A 21017-nucleotide genomic window follows, 5' to 3' on the forward strand; every position below is an offset into this window, starting at 1 on the left:
GCTGCCTCTTTTGGCTGAGGTCATGATCTCAAGATCGTGATAGAGAGCCCGAGTCAGGCTCCACACTCAGTGTAGAGTCCACCTGAGATTCTCTCTCCCTCTCCTCCTATGCCTCTGCCCCCTCCCCTTGCTTGCTCTCTCTAAATAAATAATATATAAAATCTTCAAAAAAAAAAAAAAAAAGCACCTTAGATATACTGGTTACCCTTATAAATGTAACAGGAAAACTACAAATAACAACTTAACAGACATTGCGAAGATCTGAGGAGAAGGCCACGGTGTAACTGAGCTAAATCCTCATTTTCCATATAGAGGGGAGATCACATAGAAATCTCCAGAAATGCAGGTGTGAAGGCATTCCCGGGACCCAGGAGGTGACCCTCAGCAGAATTACAAACAGAAACCGAGAGAAGAGGCAGGCAGCCCTTGGAGGTGTGGCTGGGGATGTGCTGACGCGACCCGTCTCCTGTACTGCCCGCGCTGACAATGAGCATGCTCACGGTTACTTTCAGTATGACACAGATTTTCACATAAGGCAACTGGACTCGAGGCAACTGGACTGTGCCTCTGAGTTTGCGCTTCCTCCTCCCAGGGCACCACTGAACTGAGAATGGGACTTGGACATTTCAATACCTGGAAAGCCCTGGAGGCAGGGAAAAGTATGCCACGGGGAGAGCAAAAAGCCTGAGGAATCTGTGCAAGGCAGCAGTGGGTATGAGGTTGACGGAGCAATGAAGAGGACGCCGTACCCCCACACAGCCCTGGGAGAAGCTACAGGGAGGTGGGTGAGGGCCAGCCCAGGGAGGCCCTGAGGAAGAGGGTGCACAGCCCAGCAGAGGAGGGCTCTGGGGCAGCCGTCCGGGAGACACGAGGGGTCGTGGCCGGGCCAGAGTGCAGTAGAGCCAGGGCTCTGCAGCTAAACTCCAAACCCCCGTGCAGAGCGGATTCACATGTGTAAGCTGAGGTGGCCCCCGAGAGCCTGCTTAGAGCCGGGGCTGCAGGTCACAGAGCACACCCGGTAGTCCCAGGGCTCTAGACAGATGTCTTCGGACAGGCCCACAGAGACGCCACTGTGAGTGCGCAAGGAATGGGGGCAGACCGGCATCTGAAGAGCATGTGGAGCGCTCGAGGGACCCAGACCAACCAAACCCACGACCAAGGCAAAGAGCAGCTGTGCCCAGGATGGCGGCCAAGCTCCGTGAAGCAGGCTGCCTGGGAGTAACGTCCTGTCTAGGTCCCTTGTGTTCTGAGTAGACACAGAGAGGACACAGAAGACAAAAATGGGTGAGTGGGAGGGAGGCATGGGTAAGAGCTGGAATCTGACATCAGGTGGAGAGTCCAGTCACGTCTGGAAGAGACTGAGGACCTGAGAAGAGAGGACACGGTCCCGGGAAGGCAGACGCTGACGAGCACGACACGGGCGCAGAGAAGAGCATGGCGGCCGCCTGGCCTGGCAGAGCCAGAGGGTGCCAGCAACGCTTTAGGGCCACACCAACCCCGACAAGTCAGGCAGGATAACTTCCCTGAGGCTGAAGAAACTCTGAGCATCAGATGTAAGAGGCCCACAGCATGACAAATAAAGGGGAAGCCTCACCCCTACAGCCGTGCCTCTTCTGAGGAAAAAGCCAATGCCCAGGGGAGGAGAAACACCCTGAAACCTTCCAGAAAGGAGGGGGAGCGGGGAAGAGGGAAGGCTCAGGGTACTGGCAGGTAGAGATGGCATCTGACAGCAGCAGTGGCCACACTGTCTGAACCCCAGGAGGGTGGCAGGTGCAGGCGGCTCCTGGATATGACGGCGGCTCGTTTCCTCGAACCCAAGTCGTGTCCCCGAGTCCAGGGGCGCCGAGAAGAGCTCCCAGGCATGGCCCTGACACCCAGCTCTCGCTCACCTCCTAGGTCCCCTGGCCTGGCCTGACTGGCCCAGCGCCCGCTCACCTGGATACTTCCACGTTGGCGTCTCTCCCTCTGTCATGCCGGCCTCCTCTCCTCGTCCCAATCTGAGGACCACATCTGGTTTGGCACCTAGGTATCCTGAGGACGGGAAATGACACAGGAGGTCGTTATCAACGCCAGAGGCGTTCCAGAACTGAGACCTAGCCTTGCCAACTGCAGAGGGTCCAGCCTCGAAGCCTGCCCCATGAGGAGAGCCCTTTGCCCCTCAGCCCAGAACATTCACAGAGGAGTGCAAGCCATACATATCCCGGGGCGGGGTGGGGGGAGGTGTTTGCAATCGGGACTGTGACTTCTCAGCAGGGAGCCTTGGGCTTCACAAGCCCCAGAGTGGGTGACACGAGTGGGCTGTGTTCCGGTCACACTGTGGACCGCCCTCACCCACGGACACCAGGTGGCTGTAGTTCTCCAGCATGACATCCCTGTAGAGGTTCTTCTGAGCCGAGTCCAGTTGCTGCCACTCCTCCAGGGTGAAGTCCACACACACATCCCTGAAGGTCAACAATTCCTGCAACAGCACAGGCCTCATTAGCCCAGAGGGATGGGCTTGGGGAACGGACGGTATGTCCCATCCTAAGTCTTCCACAGGTAGAAGAGACTCAATATGGCTCCCACCCCAGGAGACCCCGACAGATGAGGACAGATTGGCTTTACACAGAGCGGAAAGTCGCCTGCCCAGGGTCACACAGCTCCGATACAGGGATCAGAACACGTGTGCTCTGCCTTCCGCACCCACGTGTTTCAACACGACACTGCACCGCCTTTCTCTACATAACTGTTCTTTGCCAGTCACTACGCAATTTGAGACCATGTAGTGCACGGAGTGTTTCTGTAACCAAAGTTATCGTAAACTTTATAAAGAAACAGAATAGGTGTCAAAAGTATCTTCCTCTGGAAATGCAGTCTTTCGGCTCACTGACTGAACACAGACCAAGCTGGTACGGCCAGAGGATATAAAGGTTGATAAAAACAAGCACACACCTTCTGAACGGAAGGAGCTTCCACCTAGTAGAGGGAGGAACACAACACTTACAAACTCACCTATGAAAGGGAGGGAGGGCGGCGGGGGTGCGGAGGGGGGCTGTCCGAGGGCGGTGCAGATGCAGCACAGGGAACAGAGAATAGAAGGAAGTCGGTTCCGCTTGGGGCTGGCAGAGAAGGCTTCGCGGGGACACAGAGCTATGACAACGGTTCTAAACACAGCGCCTCCGTCAGGACTAGGACGTAACAAAGTATATACAGGCCTTGCTCTAGGTCCCTGTTGCAGAGCTCCTGAAACCCTTATAAATCCCCAAGTGAGAAGAATACAAGGAGCACCTCATGTTCTAATGAGGTGACTCTAGTTGAGCTGACGGGCTGGTGACCAGAAAGGCCAAGCTGTGATTGGAAGCTCTGGATTTTAAGCCCCACTCACCTTTCTCCAGATTTGGGAGGGGGGGAGCTGGAGGTGGAGTTAACAATTGATCGTACTTGTGCTCTGAAGCCTCCATAAAGTCTCAATAGCGTGGGATTCGGGGAGCTTCCAGGTGGGTGAACACATCTATATACCGGGAGGATGATGCTTGCCAGTCCATGGGGACAGAAGCTCTCGAGCTCAGGGCCCTCCCAGGCTTGCCCTATATATCTGTTCATCTGGCCATTCATGCGGGTCCTTCATCGTGTCCTTTAATGAACTAGTAAATGTAAGTAACTGTGCCCCCGAGTCCTGCGAGCCACTCTAGCAAGTAATCAAATCCAAGGAGGGGATCACTGGTCCCTCTCATCTATAGCGTGCTGCTCGAAAGCCTGTGCCTGGTGCTGGCATCTGATGGGGCATGTGGGGGGGGGTGGTAGTCTGGTGGGACCAAACCCTCGACCTGTGGGATGTGATCTAGGATCTCTCTCCAGAGAGATGGTGTCAATACTGAGTTCGGGGCAGGACGCCCAGCTGCTGTGGCAGAGAGCTGTGTGGGGGTGGGGCAAACCTTCGACACCTCTGGGGAGAAAGTGTTCCGTGTGAGCGTGGAGGAGACACACGGGAGAAAGATAGGCAGGAAAGACACAGTGGGAAGAACCGGGCTGTTTCCAGGACTGCGACGGCTGCGTTGGGTTTTTCCTTCACAGTCCTCAGACTGCTGATTGTGGCTACTCCATCACGAAAGGGAACAGGAAGCAGGAGGGTGGGAGTCTGACCCGGTCAGCAGACTGAGGTAGAGAAGGAAAGGTCTTGTCAGCACCACACAGAAGCTCAGAAGTTTCTGAGTGGCCAGATTCCCACCAGAGAGAGAGAGAGGGAGGAAGAGAGAGAGAGAGAGAGAGAGAGAGCGCGCGCGCGCAATACTCCAACCCTTTACGCTCTGGATCTCCTCCTGTCCCACCCACACTGGCCGGTCTTTGATCTGGGGGATGTGTGGCACCCGTAGGGCCCCAACAGGCCACACGTGGCAGCAGTTCACTCAGTCCAGCAGACCGACACACGCCAGGCCACACCGTGTGCACAGGGGCAGTGACAGGCATGTGTTGCCAGCAGGAGGAGTTCTCAGAGCAGCCCACCCCTGCTCACCCTTCCCAAGTGACAAGTCAGGTGTTAGGGACCATGACCACACTGGTGAGCACAGGGCAACACCTGGCTCAGTGGCCATCTGCTGTCAAAATTCAAGATGCACATCGCCGCTGACCTAGAATCCTCACGTCTAATAAGCTACCTTGCAGACCAGACATGCTTGCGAGGAACAAACTGAAAACGTACACGGGGAAGTACTGCTGCACCGTTTATGACATCAAAAGACCAGGGTATCCTCGATGTACATCCCTGGCAGAAGGGTTAAGACATACTGGTATTTCCAGCCAGTGGAATATCGCATAGCCATTTTTGGAAATGGGGTACCACGCGCCGGTGATTTAGCCCTCCGGGGAACAGCTGGCAAGGTCTGTAGAAACTCTTCATTCTTAGGAGTCTCTCATGGAAAGGGAGGTGGGCGGGGGGTGGGGGTGACTGAGTGACGGGCACTGAGGGGGGGCACTTGATGGGATGAGCACTGGGTGTTATGCTATATGTTGGCAAATTGAACTCCAATAAAAAAAATAATAAAATAAAATAAAATATTAAAAAAAAAGAAACTCTTCATTGTCACCACAAGGGGGAGTGGGTGGGGACACTGACATCAAGACAATCCAGGGCAGTGACACAGTTAGCTATCCTCCAAGGCACACAACCGCCCTCTACACACAGCCTGACCTGACCCACGTGCCAAGCGTGCCCAACTCTGGGGTTGTTCAGACGCACAATGAAATGGAATGGTCGCGGAAAAGTCCGGAATGTGCTTGAGTCTCACGTGAAGGAAGAAATCTGAAGTAAAGGGCATTCTTACAAGAAAGAGATGTGCATGCGTGATCTCTCCAAGAATGAATGAACGAGGAAGGAGAAGGGGCATGGGGGACACACAAGAATTAGTGTGTACCCTTTGTCAAACAAGGCTTTTGTCTGAATTTTTTTTACCGTATGGACAAATCATTCGGCAGTGCTCAATTCAGCTTATTAACGCCCTATTCAGAACATGTTTCTAGAATCTTGGTATCCGTGTTGTCAAGTGCATCGGGAATGTAACTTACTTTCTGTGACATCTTTATCAAACCTAAGGTGAAGTGGCTTCACAGAACCGACTGGACTCATTTTCGACTTTCAACATCCTGGAAAAGCCGGACACAGGAACTATCTGGTCTCTTTTTTTTTTTCACATTCTGGGAAAGGAGTAATCAGTGTAGGATTTGGGACAGCCAATTAAAGTGTGAATACCTTAGACCCAAAATCCAACCTCCAGGTGAGGATACATAACCCCCCCCCCCCCCGCACTGTTGAGCACACACATAAAGAGTCATCCAAGAGGCACCATATACAACAGAAAAAGAACGTTCAAAACCTGAATACGCAAACAGAGCAAGAGTTGGATGATACATCCCTAGCACTGCAGAGTAACGGAAATCATCTTTCTGTGCTGAGGAGGAACACCATCCAGAAAATAACCAGGCAGGAAAAGAAGATGGGAGCGGGGCTCGGATGGCACTTGTGCAAAAACACCCACCCGACACGGCCGACGGACCCGTTCTCAGCAAGTGAACCTGACGGAAATGCAGCCACCCCACACCATCCCGAAACTATTACCAGTGGGGAGTCTGAGGAGAAACGTGGCACCGGGGGCAGAAGGAACAGGGGCATTCGGACTATTCTTTAACGCACAGAATGTCAGGCATGGCTTTCCTTTCGCCATTTTGAACATAATGAAAAAGCAAACAGGTGGAAGGTGGAAATGGAGACACGGGAAGAGCACACGAGTCTATGGACCGGAACGAGCTTCCCCGAGAAGTAAAAGAAAACGGAGGAGGCACGTTTCCCAGAGGAAGAAGTCTGACAAGAATGCTCACTCTCTTGCTGTCTTCTCTTGTTTTATTGTGTTTAGTTTCTATGGGGAGGGGAAGGATCAGGGAAACCATAGGTGGATCAGAGCCTGAAGAGAAAGCAGCCACAGCTGAGGGGAGGGACCGATTTGTTAAGGTTACAGTGCAGATCCCCCAAAGCTGCCTCAAGTCCACTGGAAACAAAGGAGGGGGTAAAGAGGAACTCACCTGGGCCGTGGCCATCTCGGTCTGCCCTGGACAAAGGGCGGAGATCTAGGGAGACAGAATGAGGGGCTCAAGATCAGGGTGCTCAGCCAGGAGACCATCCCCACCAGCCTAATAACAATCACCCTTGCGTCCTGGGGAGAATGACGTGCAAACGTGCCTGGGACCTCCAGCCCGGTCCCTTGGGACGTGGATAAGCCCACGACTTGTGTTTACGGGCTTCCAAAACGAATTTTGTTTCATTTCTCCACATATTTAGAAGCAGATTAAGAAAAAGCAAGTGCAACGCAAGCTCATTTGTTCACCGTTACATGCATACTGATGAGCAGCAGCATACGAGAGCATTTATTAAAATGGCTGACATTGGTTTTCTTGGACGGGGGATTTCACTTTTCTGCTTTTCTTTACTTGCGTTTTTGAACGTGAACATCATTACTCATAAGATGCAAATGAGGAATGATTACACTGAGCCTCGGAGGTGACAGACCCCGAGCAGAGTCTGGGGGACAGTGACATCTGGCTGGCTGTGGTTTGCAGGTGGAGAGAAACCAGGGCTGGAGAAGGGGCAGGGAGGGGAGGCAGGGCGCAGGGAGGGAGGGGAGGAGCCCAGCACTGGTCATTCCACGAGGAGCTGGAAACCACCGACCTTGGCACCCTGCACTGCACACGCTGCCCTTCGCTGGCCCGCCTCCACCGCATTCCTGGCTCCTGACTTCCTCCTTTCCCAGGAGGTCCATTCAACGGCCTGTTCTTCCCTGCTCTGCAGTTTCAAAAGGAGTCTCCGCAAGGAGCTTCTGCACAGAGTAGCTGCTGTCACCACAGCACACACACCCCCCCTCCCGCCAGGCAGGCAGCCTCGGGACAACAGGGTTCGGCTCCGTGCAGCTTCACAACTCACGCCCTCAGGTCCAATGACAGCAGCACCATAACGAGGTAGCAGAACCAGAAGACGGCGTACCTCCAGACTGATTACAGATTTTGCCAAGTAAAAAAGAAACCGATACAAAACTATTGTACGCTTTAGCCAGACTAGAGGGAAAACCCACATTTCTGCTAGAGGTGGGTGGGATGTTCACACTCTAGGGCTGACGCATTCCAGAAACAGCCAATGGAAAAGAGGGGAGCATTATGTGTGTCTAGCGTCAGGAGACCAGAAACTCTTGTGAGGCTGGCAGTGATCCTCGTGACCCTGCCCCTGCCCGTGCAGGACTGTAGCGGGCCACCTGCCTCCTGGCAGCATCCCTCCATCCACCTGTACACATCACCTCTCTCCTCTGATGGGGTTCAACTGCCCACCGTCACATGCTGAGCATGCTCTCTCCCAGGGGGAGCAGGGACAGGGGCCACTCCAGGTCTAGCTTTTCTTGGATCGGCTGTCCTTCAGCCTTCACCCTCTGCCCTACGGTCCGGGTCTGTCCTGTGAGCCTGTACTCCCCACTCTGGGTTCTGGATCTGTCCTGAGAGCCTGCATCCTCTGCCCTGGGCTCTGGGTCTGGGCTGAAGTTCCTCCTCCTAAGCCTTTCAGAAGAGCTCTCTTGCTCCTAAGGATGCAGGACCAAAGGATTCAGAGACGACAAACGCATCTCAGCTAGGACCATCAACTGCAGCACCCCATCTGTGCCTCTGACGCTGGAACTCACCTTCCGAGGCCTCAGACTGGCTCTTCTGTAGACCAGGAAGCTCAGGTGCAGGTGAGCTGGAATCTGCAGTTGGTGAGCAGTGGTCTCAGCGCTGCAACCTGATCCTGGAAGGAAGGACCAAACAGGAGATGCAATTAGCAACCCCTTCACCCTATGGCGTGAAGTTGAGGAAAACTCAAATGTTCTCCTTTATGGAAGGAAGCACAAGGCCTCGTCTGAGTCTGGAGAGTGACGCTTAGTAGGGCCCCAATTATCACCAGACAAGGACCTGACCACACACTTCCTTCATAAAAGCCCCCCCCCCCCGCAGCCCCCCCCTTCTGAAATGAAACTGCCCTGTCCCTTTCATTCACGGTGAAAATGTCAGTGCCCGCAATATGCCTGTTCTGCGTGTTGCAGACAGGTAGACACATCAGGGAACCAAAGAATCAGAGTTCCCCGCCCTTGTGGTGGAGCTCTATTCTACCAGTGAAGGCAGGCAGCAAGCAGCAAACGCGATCACCTTCGGGAGGGTGGGAGGGAACGTTAGTTAGAAAGGCCTAAGGGCTGGCGGGCGGGTTGGGGCGGGGCGGGGCGGGGGTGGTGGCTAGAAGGATCCGCAGGGGTTTACTAGCTGTGTGACTTTGGACAGGATTCCGAGCCTTTCTGTTCTTGCTTTCTCGCGACGAAGATAACGGTAACACCTGCTCACAGGCCATCGCGAAGATGACCGTGACCCCCAAGGGCGCCTTGCACTTACTAGGCCCTCAGCAAAGTCACTGACTGTGTCACTCGGCGTCGCCCGCGACGCGCCGCCCACACTCACCCCTCGGCCCCGGGCCCCCGAGCCCTCAGAGGACGCGAACCCATCACCCCGCCCTCCCCTCCGGCCCGTGTCCGCTCCGCCTCCCCGTACTTGGCTACCAGAACCCGCCAGTCCGGGCGGATAACAACAACCGGCGCGACCTCGCACCGCCCTCGGGTCGGCGGAGCACTTCCGCTCCCGTCGCCCCGCAGCCCGAGGTCGGAGCGCCGCGCACGCGCACGATCGGCTTTGGGAAGGAGGGGGGCGCTGCTGCCAGTGCCCAAGATGGCGCGCGTCGCGGGCAGCGATTCTGCCCCGGTTTGTTCGCGCCGCCAACAGCGGTTCGTGCAACCATTTTCGGCGCACATCAGGCCGGCGCGGGGGCCGGGGTGGGGGTGGGGTGGCGTCTCCCGTCGGCGAGGCGCCAGCGGAGGCTGTCAGGGGCCCCGGTCCCACCGCCTTCGAGGCCGAAGCGCCCTCTGTCGCGCCGCTCTGCTGCGCAACCTCCGTCTCCCAAAGCCGCGCTGTCCGCTTCCTTGGGCTCTCAGAATAAGAAACGGTAGTGGCGCCTGCTGCGGTCCTCAGCGGCACATGGGCGCGGCCATCTTGGGGGCGGGGCCGCTCCCTGGGCGCCATATGCTTCCCAGGCCCAGGGGTCAGAGAGCAGGGGTCAGGCCCAGTTGCGGGAAGTGGCCCGGAGGAGGGCTCGGGAGCAAGCTGCAGGGCCACTCCCACGCGCAGACTGAGAAACCCCGATGCCGGATTCTCCTGAAATAAATCCCGTGGCCCCAGTCAGGCATCCCGGGCGTCCGGGGAGACTGGTTTTTGCTTTTGGACAACATTGCCTAACGTAAGCAGAGAGTCTTGGTCTCTGCCAGTGGCAGTCGTTGGTAGCTTACACAGTAAGCATACACAGTGGGTAGCATACACAGAAAGCCTGTTAAGTGCCCTTGGGGACAGACTTCTGCTACTTGTCAGGATCTGGGGGAAAGAGGCCAAGTGTGTGCCGCCCTTGTAGGACCAGGCCCTACAAGGGTGCCTGGTCACCCCGCAGAACTCTTCGGGCGGTGCATGGTCGGGTGTCAGCTCAGTTGGCGCCGAGCTCCTCCTGCGCTAGAGCCACAGCAGGTGCCACGCACCGTGGAGAGAAGCATGTGACAAAAACCATCGTGGCATCCATCGTACGTGTATGTGATCTTCCATTTGAACCTACTGCTTTCCCCCCTCTCTTTCCCTTTCCCCTCTGTGAGGGGAAACTTATGTTCCCTGGATGATCGAGATGATTCATAGCCCAGATCTACAGCGCACGGTTCTGGGAAGTGACCGTGCAAGCTTTGTGCTGGCGTCCCGGGAGGGAGAAGAGCCTGTGTTCCCTCAGGCATGCGAGGGGGTATTGCTCTCCGCTGGGAATGAATTCCATAAGTGATGGCCAGGCCGAGAGATACTGCTTCTGCATTTCTAGAGGAGCGGTGACCCGCTAACCTTCTTTTCAGACATGCCTATCAGGAGGCGCGAAAAGTTGAGTTAGTAGGCCAGTGCCCCGGGGACCATGGAGAAAGCCCCAGCTGCAGAAATACCTGGTCTCCGGCCCTGGTCAGACCCTGCCCGTGTCCTCACGATACAGGGACAAGTGCTCACGCGGAAAGGGAAGACCTAATGGTCCGGGTAGGGCCTGGTGAAGGACACGGGTCTGGCACTCCTGCAATGCCAGCATTTCTAGTGTGACTCTGTCACTTTGGAACCTCGAAAAATGCCGGGGTGTTCTTCCGGTGCATCCTCTGTCCGGGCTCTTAGGGTATGTCAGTCCATAGGGGAGAAGGCTTGTCTCCACCTCTTTCTGGCCCCTTGGCTCACAGCTGAAGACCACCTGCCTAAAGGGCTTTGTGATCGATGTCAGGTGCATCTGATAGCCCCAAGCCCAGGGCTTAGCCCACAGCAGGCACCTGGTTCGTGGTGACGGTGTACACTCTTTTCTCATACACACCGGGTAAACGTGCCTGTGGCCGCTGCGGTCCCCTCCCACAGTGTGGCCTTCCCCTTTGCCACCTTCGTGCCCGGTTGTGGGCCCGTGCCTGGCTCCAGCCTCACCCAGGATCGCCCCTCGTAGTCAGCTGAACACCTTTTTTTTTTTTTTTTTTTTCTGTTGGCGACTAGACTTCTAAAGAAGTGGAGATGACTTGTAAGGAGTAAACCTAGGAGGCCTGGATTGCTCAAGCCCCGTAAATTCAAAGGAAAATCCTGTTTCAGGAGGACTGCCCCTTATCTGGCTCTGGGGAGACCACCACTAAGCCCCTGTGTCACATTCTGCCTAGTAAGAGTGTTTTTGTATTCTAAGCACTGCTTTTCCAGTTTGGCCAGATCGTTTATGCAAACAGTGTGACTTATGGTGAACATCTGGTTTTGCATGTGTGAGGCCCTGGGCCCTGCTATATTAGCTTGACCTCTGGAGGGCTGTCGCCCGAGGAGCTAACATCAGTCCCATGGATGCTGCACGGCCACATCACCTCCCTAAAAACCCTGGACCCCCAGGGCTGGGGGAGCTTCCCTGGCTGGTAGCACCTGGCAGGTTTCTGTTCACACATCCTTCCTGGGAGAATTTAAGCATTGACTGTGTGACTCCTTTGGGAGAAAACAACTGACCTCTCATGACTGGTTTCTGCTGGACTCCGCCCCCTGCCCGCCAGGCACCTCTTCCCTTTGCTGATTCTACTCTGCAGGCTTTCACTGTAGTAGGTCATAACCGGGTATAGAACAGCCCAGGGCGGGGCAGCCCCGGTGGCTCAGCGGTTGAGCGCCGCCTTCAGGCCGGGGCCTGATCATGGAGACCTGGGATCGAGTCCCACATCCCTGCGTGGAGCCTGCTTCTCCCTCTGTCTGTCTGTCGTCTCTCTCTCTCTCCTCTCTCATGAATGAATATATAAAATCTTAAAAAAGAAACAGCTCAGAAGGACTCTCAGGACTCTGGAAAGGAGAACAGCTTTTCTGAGTCCCGAGTCCTAGAGCGGCATCTCGCCTGAGGGTGGTCTTAGAGACTCTCTTTACACCGTTGCTCCTGATGCTCAGATGTGTACTCACTCTCCAGTTGGTTTCAAGCATCCCACTAGGCGGACCTTCTGAACCCAGTTTGACTGCCCTCAGGGATACACAGGTCGCCGACTACAGCAGCAGTAACATCAGGAGGACACTTGTGCTTTTTCATCTGTGATGATGAATAGAGGTCCTGAGCGCATGCCCAGGGTAGGAGTTGAGCGAGCTCACCAAGCTTGCTTTCTTTCTGTGTTTGTGGAGGGTCCCTGGTATCTGCCTCTTCCCGGAGTTCTGCATAATGGCCAAGGTGTTCGGGCCATCAAACAATGCCTTAATGTTATTCTATTTGAACTTGACCTGCTGTAAAGGATGTAAGGCCAGTTGCAGGAGTTCTCCTGGCTGGACTACATTGTCCTCTGTCCTGCTGGTCCTTTGGATTTGCACAGGTGAGAGCGTACCAAGAGTGAGTGGCCCTGCTGTAGTCAGAAATGAAGGTCTTTAGTGCCTGTCCCTGCACTCATTGGTGCTTTGTCACCTCCTATGTTGAGGTCACTCTCTCATGTGAATTTAACAGTAGTTTTTGCCATATAGCTTCTCATTGGGTATCTTTTGCTGGAGTCCTGGTTCATGTAAGAAAATTATCACCTATAATCAAATAGAATTTTATATTTCTCCCTGCTTTAGTTATCTCTGTGTGGACTTCCTCTTGATTAATAATGTTGAAGCACAAACCAAAATTTTTAATGACCATCTCTAGTGTGAATTTCACATGCTAAGCCACAGATCACCCATGAATTACAATTATTTAAATTTCATTTTGGGGGCACCTGGGTGGCTCGGATAGTTAAGCATCTGCATTTGGCTCAGGTCATGATCTCAAGGTCCTTGGATCGAGCCCCACGTTGGACTCTGCATGGAGTCTGCATCTCCTCCCTCTGCCTATGTCCCTGCCTCTCTCTCTCTCTCTCTCTCTCTGTGTGTGTCTCTCATGAATAATAAAATCTTAAAAAAAATAAATTGTAGGTTTTTCTCTGCACCATACATTTTCTGATGTTGCGAAAAGTCTAAGCATTACATAAATCTCTGCCTTTTCTTAAGAGAATTTTCTTCAAAAGACAATCTCTCCTTGAGCAAATGAGTAGAATTCTTTTCACTTCCATTTCATTTCAAAGATTTTTCTTTTTCATAAGCAACTTCCTTTATTGTGACTAAATTTATTTGGGAATTTTTCATCAGACACATAATATTGTGGTTCTCTTAATTCCTTTTGTGAAAATACTTTTGTTTAACAACCACTGACTTCAAATGGTTACCTTTACCAGGTTTATTACATTTGTGCCTTCTTAGTGTTTTTCTTTAGTATTGGTAACTCTCTTTTACCTGAAATGCTTCCCTTTTCCCCTCTGCAACTCAAATCAACTTTTTCATTGTCACTTTTGTTTTTCTGAAATGATCATTGTCAGTGTACATGGACCTCTTAGCTGCCAACTAGGGACTTTGTAGAATCTAGATTAGCCATCATGCACGTGTCAGTGATAACTAGTAAAATATATCTAAGAATGATGCACATCAAAAAGCAAAAACACAACTATAAATAAACCAAAGAAGATTACACATCATCTATATAAAGAAAATAAACTGGCAGCCCCAGTGTTGCAGCGGTTTAGTGCCGCCTGCAGCCTGGGGTATGATCCTGGAGACCCAGGATCGAGTCCCATGTCAGGCTTCCTGTATGGAGCCTGCTTCTCCCTCTGCCTGTGTCTCTGCCCCTCTCTCTGTCTCTATGAATAAATAAAATCTTTTAAAAAAAGAAACTGTACTCCTGAATGTAAATGCAATACTGTAAAAACCCAATTGTCCATAAACCTAGTCCATGAATTTCAGCCAGTTTGAATCAATGTCCTCAATAGGCTCAAGGATGTATAGTACAATCCTTTATTTTAATTGGTAGGGAAAAATTATATATGAAAGCAGCCAAGGGTATTCTGAGGTTAGTTGTAATAAGGGAAGACTCATACTCTGTCATACTCTACACTAAATAAAATTGGCACACACAAAAAATTTAGAAACAAATGAAATCTAGTATAGAGCAGAATAAAAAAGATCACTGTAACAGAAGAAGAAATCAGAATGGAGTATATGAAACACTAAATGTCTAAAGTTTAGCCAACTAGAGTATGAAAATAAATTAAGAGGGGAATTTGACTTCCTATACATAGTGCTAAGTTATAATGGTTGACAAAAAAGTAGAAAAAGTCCAATGTATATTCATGTATATATGGAAAATAATTTATGATAAATGTGTAAACAAAAAAATTGTAAACAAAAACAATCTGGAAGCCATAAAGTAAATCCTAGATTTCATTAAAACATCTTTAAAATCCAAAAGAAGGAACTAAGTCAGTAGAACATCTGACTCTTAATGTTGAGGTCATGAGTTTGAGCCCCACGTTGGATGTAGAGATGACTTTTTAAAAATTTAAAAAATAGGGGTGCCTGGGTGGCTCAGTCAGTTAAGCAGCTGCCTTTGTCTCAGACCATGATTCCGGGGTTCTGGAATTGAATACCATCTAGGGCTTCCTACTCAGAGGAGAACCTCTTCTCCCTCTCCCTCTGCACTTGCCCCTGCTTGTGCTCTCACTCTCTTTGTCAAATAAAATATTTTTAAAACTTAAAAAATAAAAAGATTTAAAAATAGATGGATATTTAAAAATTTTTTTACTATTTTTTTCAAAGATTTTACTTATTCATGAGAGACACAGAGAGAGAGGCAGAGGGAGAAGGCGACTCCCCACAGAGCAGGGAGCCCAACCTGGGACTTGATCCTATGAACCTGGGATCATGACCTGAGATGAAGGTGGGTGCTAACCAACTGAGCCACCCAGGTGCCTGACATGGATATTTCGGATATCCAGATAGAATAAACATAAAATCCAAAAGAATATATGCCACAAAAAATCAAAAGACAAACCTGTACATTGGGGAAAATATTTACATTTGTGACAAAGAGTTAATATCCCTAGTAAACAATGTCCTCACAAACTTTTATGTAAAAGAGAATATACAAATAGAAAAATAAACGAAGAATATGAAGAGGGAAGTCCTAGAACAAGAAAAAAGTCACTATTTTAAAATTAGTTTTGTTTTTCTTTTGAATGATACACCATGTGGTTATAGTTTCAACAGTGGAAGAAAGGAAGTTTGTATTTGAGGGGAAAGTGTGATGAATCTCATATCCATATCTCTGACTCTGACTTTTTTCTAAGCTCTAATTCTGCATTTCCTGCTGCCTACTGCTCTTAATGCTTGGAAATCAAATTCACACTTCAAATCTATTAAGACCCAAACAAATTCATCATCATATTTTTAATCATATGCTAACATACAATCATTGCATTAAAATTACTGAGAAGAAACTGGAACCCTCCTACTTTGCTGGTGAGAATGTAAAAAGTTACAGCCATTTTGGAAAATGATTTGACAGTTCCTCAAAGAGTCAAACATAGTGTTACCATATGGCCCATCAATTTCACTCCCAGGTGTATACCCAAGAGAATTGAAAAAACCTGTTCACATATAGAAAAAAAAACTATACATGAATGTTCATAGTTGCAATATTCCTAATAACCAAAAGTGGAAACAAACCAAATGTCAATCAAATGATGAATAAACAAATGGTGGTATATCCATACAATAAAATATTACTTACCCATAAAAAGAAATGAAGTGCTGATGCAATAAACAATTGTGGATGGATCTTGAAAGCACTGTAAGTGGAAAAAGCCAGACACAAAAAGCCACATATCCTATGATTCCATTTATAAGAAATATCCAGAATAGGGGCACCTGGGTGGCTCAGTTGAGGGTCTGACTCTGTTTCAGCTCAAGTCATGATCTCATGGGTCCTGGGATAAGCCCTGCGTTGAGCTCTGTGCTCAGCAGGAAGTCTGCTTCTCCCTCGCCCACTGCCCCTCCTCTCTCACTCTCAAATAAATAAATCTTAAGGAAAAGAAATATCTAGAAGAGACAAATACCTAGAGACATACCACAGATTAGCAGTTGCCAGTGTCTGGGCGGAAAGGGAAATGGAGTGACTGTTAATAATTTATTAGTTTGCTAAGGCTGCCATAACAAAGTATGACAACTGGATGGCTTAAATAACAGATTTATTGTCTCACCAAAAAGAAGGGGGAGGGAAAGGAATTTATGGTTTCATAGCTCTGGAGACTAGAAGTCTGAGATCAAGGTGTCACCAGGGCTCATGCTCCCTCTGAAGGTACTAGGGAGGGATTTGTTCCAGACTTCTCTCCTAGTTTCTGGTAGTTCCTTGGCTTGTAGCAGTGTAAACCTCATCTTCACTTATGTCCTCCCTGCGTATGTATCTGTTTCAGCGTCTAAAGTTCCCCTTTTTAACTAGTTCCATCTGTAATGACTCTATTTCCAAGTAAGGTTGCATTCTGGGGATTGGGCTTAAACATGGAATCTGGGGGACAGACACCATTCAGCCTGTCACAAATGGGTGTGGAGTTTCTTTTCAGGGTGATGAAAATTTTCTGGGAGTGAAGACAATGGTGATGGTGGACAACATTGTGAATATACCAAAAACCATTGAATTGGATCCTCTGTAGCAGCAAATTTTATGTTATGTGAATTCAATTTTAATTTAACAATTACAAAAACACACCTTAAATCCTCTGGTAAGGTCATCTTTTTCAAGCATGGATATGCTGTTATTCTCCACCACTTCTATAGAATATAGCTCTCACGAGGACAGGGATTTTTACATATTTTGTACCTCAGTGCCTAGAATACTGCTGGGAACATAATAGAGGCTCAATAAATATTTGTTGAATGGATAGATAAATAAATGAGAAGTTTTATACCTTGTCTTAAATGTGTGCACTTGAGAGGTAAAATATCTTAAATATGTAAGCCTTAGAATTAATCTGCTTTTTAAGTACTACCATCAAACCAGTGCCTTAATTGTCTTCTCACTGCAGAAATCTTCTCATTATGACCTTAATAAAGAAGGATGACAAGTCTAATTCAGGCTCATAAGTGCACAGAGAGCTTTGTAATGAAAAATAAGAGGAAAAAAAAAAAAAAAAAAAAAAAAAAAAAAAAAAAAAAGAAAAATAAGAGGAAAGGAGCAGAACTTACCATTCCTTTTTTAAAAAATATTTATTTATTTATTCATGAGAGACAGAGAGAGAGAGAGGCAGAGACATACACAGAGGGAGAAGCAGACTCCATGCAGGGAACCCAATGTGGGACTCGATCCTGGATCTCCAAGATCATGCCCTGGGCTGAAGGCAGACGCTTAACCACTGAGCCACCCAGGCGTTCCTGAACTCACCATTCCTAAAAAATTTCTCCCAGATGGGCTTTTTGACTATGCCCATGTTCTTGCTCTGTTAATATTTGCTTTTGGACTCCCATTTTCTCAACTGCTTTCCTGCCTTTCATGTAGCCTCTCTTGATGGTACCCCCATTGGCCGAATCCAACTAGAAACCAGAAGGCAAGGGAGCCTGGTAAATGCAGAGGCCAGTTTCCTAAGACACGCGGACAGGATAGAAAGGGTGGTGAGTGGATCTGTAGAAGCAAAGGGAAATATCCAGCTCAGATATGAGGGGATAAAATTTTCCAAATAGAGTTGTCAAGATTTGGAACCCTATGTTAGTTGGCGAATTGTACAAAGTCTTCATGGATTTGGAAATGTCCTTCAGTGTTATCCCTAATCGGGGCAAAGGTGCCAGGCCTTGAACCCCACATCTACGAGTTACTGGATGTGGACTGCCCTTGGAGATGGGTCATAACTATGGTCAAGTAACTTTCTTCTTCCTGAGGCAATGCCTGGAGAGACTCAGATGAGAATTATTAGCTGCCAAATCTCTTAGCAACTGAGAGGATGAGTAACTTAGTTCTGAAGGGAGGGACATCTGAGAGGCACACTGCTGTGTACCTTACACTTTATTACATTACTTGTCAAGGCTTTTGAGATGGAAGGAGTAGATGATGGTAGGAAGTAATGAAACTGGAGCTGGAGTGAGGGCTAAGGGAATGATGGAAAGGGAAGGCAAGAAGAATTAAAGACTAAAGAACAAGTTATGGATTTTTTAGACTTTCAGTGATTGATGAGATCTTTCCCTTACAGTAACCTCCTATGACTGAAAACAGTGTGACTTCATATCCTCTACTAGAGTATATGGGCTTATCGTGAGTCCAGGTAGACAAACAAGAAGAAAAGCCTGTGAAAAGAACCTGAAGGAGAACATTTTTTCTAAGGCAAGTTTTGTTTTGTTCTCATCAGTCCCTATTATATCATTATCAAATGCCTCCTTCATCTATCGTAAGTCAAGCCCTGGTCAAGAGGATGAATTCCTCTTAGTTTAGTTTGCCAAGGACTTTTATCATAAAGAGATGTTGAATTTTTTCAAATTTGTTTTGCATCAATTGATTTTATCAAGTCACTTTTTTAGAATGTTAATATGGCACATTACATTGATAGAGTTCCCCAAAACAAACCTTCTTTGCATTCTGGAATAAGATATATATAATATATATATATACTGGATTCAGTTTGCTAATATTTATTTTGGATTTCTGCATCCCTTGTTCATGAGTGACACTGGCCTGCACTTGTCTGTATGTCTTTCTTTCTTTTTAAAGACTTAAAATTTTAAAAAGATTTTATTTATTTGAGAAAGAGAGAGCGAGCAAGAGAGTGAGCACAAGCATGAATGAGAGAAGGGGCAGAGGGGGAAGAAGAGGGAGAGAGAGAAACTCAAGCAGACTCCCAGCTGAGTGCAGAGCCTGACACGGTGCTCAATTTCACGACCCTCAGATCATGACTTGAGCCAAAATCAAGAGTCAGATGCTTAAATGTCTGAGCTACCCAGACACCCCTGAATATTTTATTTTTAAGTAATCTTTATACCCAACATGGGGCATGAATTTACAACCCCAAGATCAAGAGTCACCAACCAGCACCCCTATACTTTTCTTCATTTATAATTAGTTCAGTTGCCTGGGTTGTAGTGCTCACATCTTACATTTCCTTTCTAGGAATTCCCAACATCCTTGTGGTGTTACCCCAAAGCAACTTCATGTCTCTTGCCCAGTTCCAAAGCTGTTAGACTAACACAATATACCTACTTCTAGATTTCCATGACAATTAGCCTCGTGAAAAGAGAAGACTAATTAAATGTTTCACTTGAAATGAATTTTCTCAAAACCAATACATAAAAAGTAGGAAATACTTTCAACTAGGTTTATTTAAAAAGACCTATCTGACTTACACTCTCTTTTCTCCCTTTCACATAAATAAAGCATTTTTTTAAAAAAAGATTTTATTGATTTATGAGAGCCATTTATTATGGCTGCCTGATGCAGTCCTGCCTGATGCAGGACTCAATCCCAGGACCCCATGATCACAACCTGAGCCAAAGGCAGATGCTCAACCACTGAGCCACCCAGACATCTCTAAATAAAGCATTTATAAGGAACATATTAACAATGCTTATGCATGACCCCAACAGAATCTACTTCAACTAGCAGGTTCATTGGTACCCAGCCAATGGTTGTTCATTTTCTTCTCCTTGTCTCTGTATTTCTCAGGCATAAGGGGTATTCTTTCATCTTGGTGACCCGGCCCTGTCTCCGTCAGACTGCAGTGAGTTCCTTGTCTTCCTGAAAGTCACCATGGCACAGTGACTAAAAGCATGTGCTCTGGAGCCCAACGGCTTGAGTTTGAAGCTTGGCTCTGCCCCTTCCTAGCTGTGTAGTCTTAGGCAAGTTAATTAAACTATCTGTGCCTCAGCTTTCTCATCTGTGTTATTGCAGGAATAATAAGAATACCTACTTCTTAGGACCATTGTGGGGACTAAATGGAACTAATATCAATAAAGTATTTAGAACAGGGCCTTATCTGTGTTCAGATATTTATCTAAATAATCAGTGCCTATTTGTATTTAGATACAGAGTCAGCACATCTAAGTGTTAGCTATTAATGTCGGTATTTCTTTTTTTTAATTATTTATTTATCAGAGACACACACACACACACAGAGGCAGAGACACAGGCAGAGGGGAAAAGCAGGCCCCATGCAGGGAGCCCAACATGGGACTCAATCCCAGGTCTCCAGGATCACGCCCTGGGCTGAAGGCGGCACTAAACCACTGAGCCACCAGGGCTGCCCTGTTGTTGGTATTTCAAAGTGACTGGGATCCTCTTGGATTCAGGGTTGCTCGCCTTTGGCAGCTTTTTCATTTGTCTATGATGTTCACTGGCCAACTTATGTGTTATTTAGAAGTGTGTAGTTTCATCTTCAAATATTTTAGGATTTTCCAATTATCTCTGCTATTGGTTTCTAGTTTAATTCTGCTATAATCAGAGAGCATACTTTGCATGATTTCTGCTCTTTCAAATAGGTTAAAGTATGTATACAGCCCAGTGTGTAGTCTATCATAGTGTATGTTCCATGTGAGCTTGAGAAGAATGTGTATCCTGCTGTTGTTGGATAAATGTCAACTAGATCCAGTTGATTAATGATGCCATTCATTTCAACCATATCCTTACTGATTTTATGCTGGCTGAACCTGTCAAATATGGATAAAAGAGTGTTACAGTCTTTAACTATAATAGTGTTTTATCTACCCCTCCTTGCAGTTCTATCACTTTTTGCTTCAGGTATTTTGACGCTGTGTTGTTAGGTGCATATATGTTGAGGATTTTTATTGCTCCTTGTTCTGAAGTCCACATTGTATGAAATATATATAGGTATTCTTTAAACAGCTTTCTTTAAATTGCTGTTGGCATGGTATATATTTATCCATCCCTTTATTTTTTAAAAATATTTTTATTGTGGTAAAATGCACATAACATGTAACACTTTAACCATTTAAAAGTGTACAAGTAAGTAACTTTTAGTACATTGACAATGTGCAAACATCACCATTATCTACTTCCAGAACTTTTTCATCACCCAAAAAGGAAATCCCATGCACACTAATCAGTC

The 21017-nt window shown here is 48.2% G+C and overlaps 1 protein-coding gene across 13 annotated transcripts in view; it reads right to left on the minus strand.

The window, feature by feature from the left end:
- ZNF674 (zinc finger protein 674) overlaps positions 1-9594 on the minus strand; it is a 39624-nt gene extending 30030 nt beyond the window's left edge. For 5 of the 13 annotated variants that reach the window (XM_038587305.1, XM_038587296.1, XM_038587303.1 and 2 more), the window contains exons 1-5: positions 8800-8926; positions 8190-8293; positions 6553-6597; positions 2332-2458; positions 1936-2031 (exon numbers count right to left, since the gene is read on the minus strand). In XM_038587305.1, coding sequence (XP_038443233.1) covers positions 1936-2031; positions 2332-2458; positions 6553-6597; positions 8190-8293; positions 8800-8887 — 460 coding nt within the window. In that variant the 5' untranslated portion in view covers positions 8888-8926. The other 8 variants (XM_038587301.1, XM_038587298.1, XM_038587297.1 and 5 more) reach the window with 8 other exon arrangements.
- Between the last annotated feature and the right edge of the window lie 11423 nt (positions 9595-21017).

The sequence above is a fragment of the Canis lupus genome, chromosome X (assembly GCF_011100685.1).
Source record: "Canis lupus familiaris isolate Mischka breed German Shepherd chromosome X, alternate assembly UU_Cfam_GSD_1.0, whole genome shotgun sequence".
Classification (NCBI taxonomy): domain Eukaryota; kingdom Metazoa; phylum Chordata; class Mammalia; order Carnivora; family Canidae; genus Canis; species Canis lupus.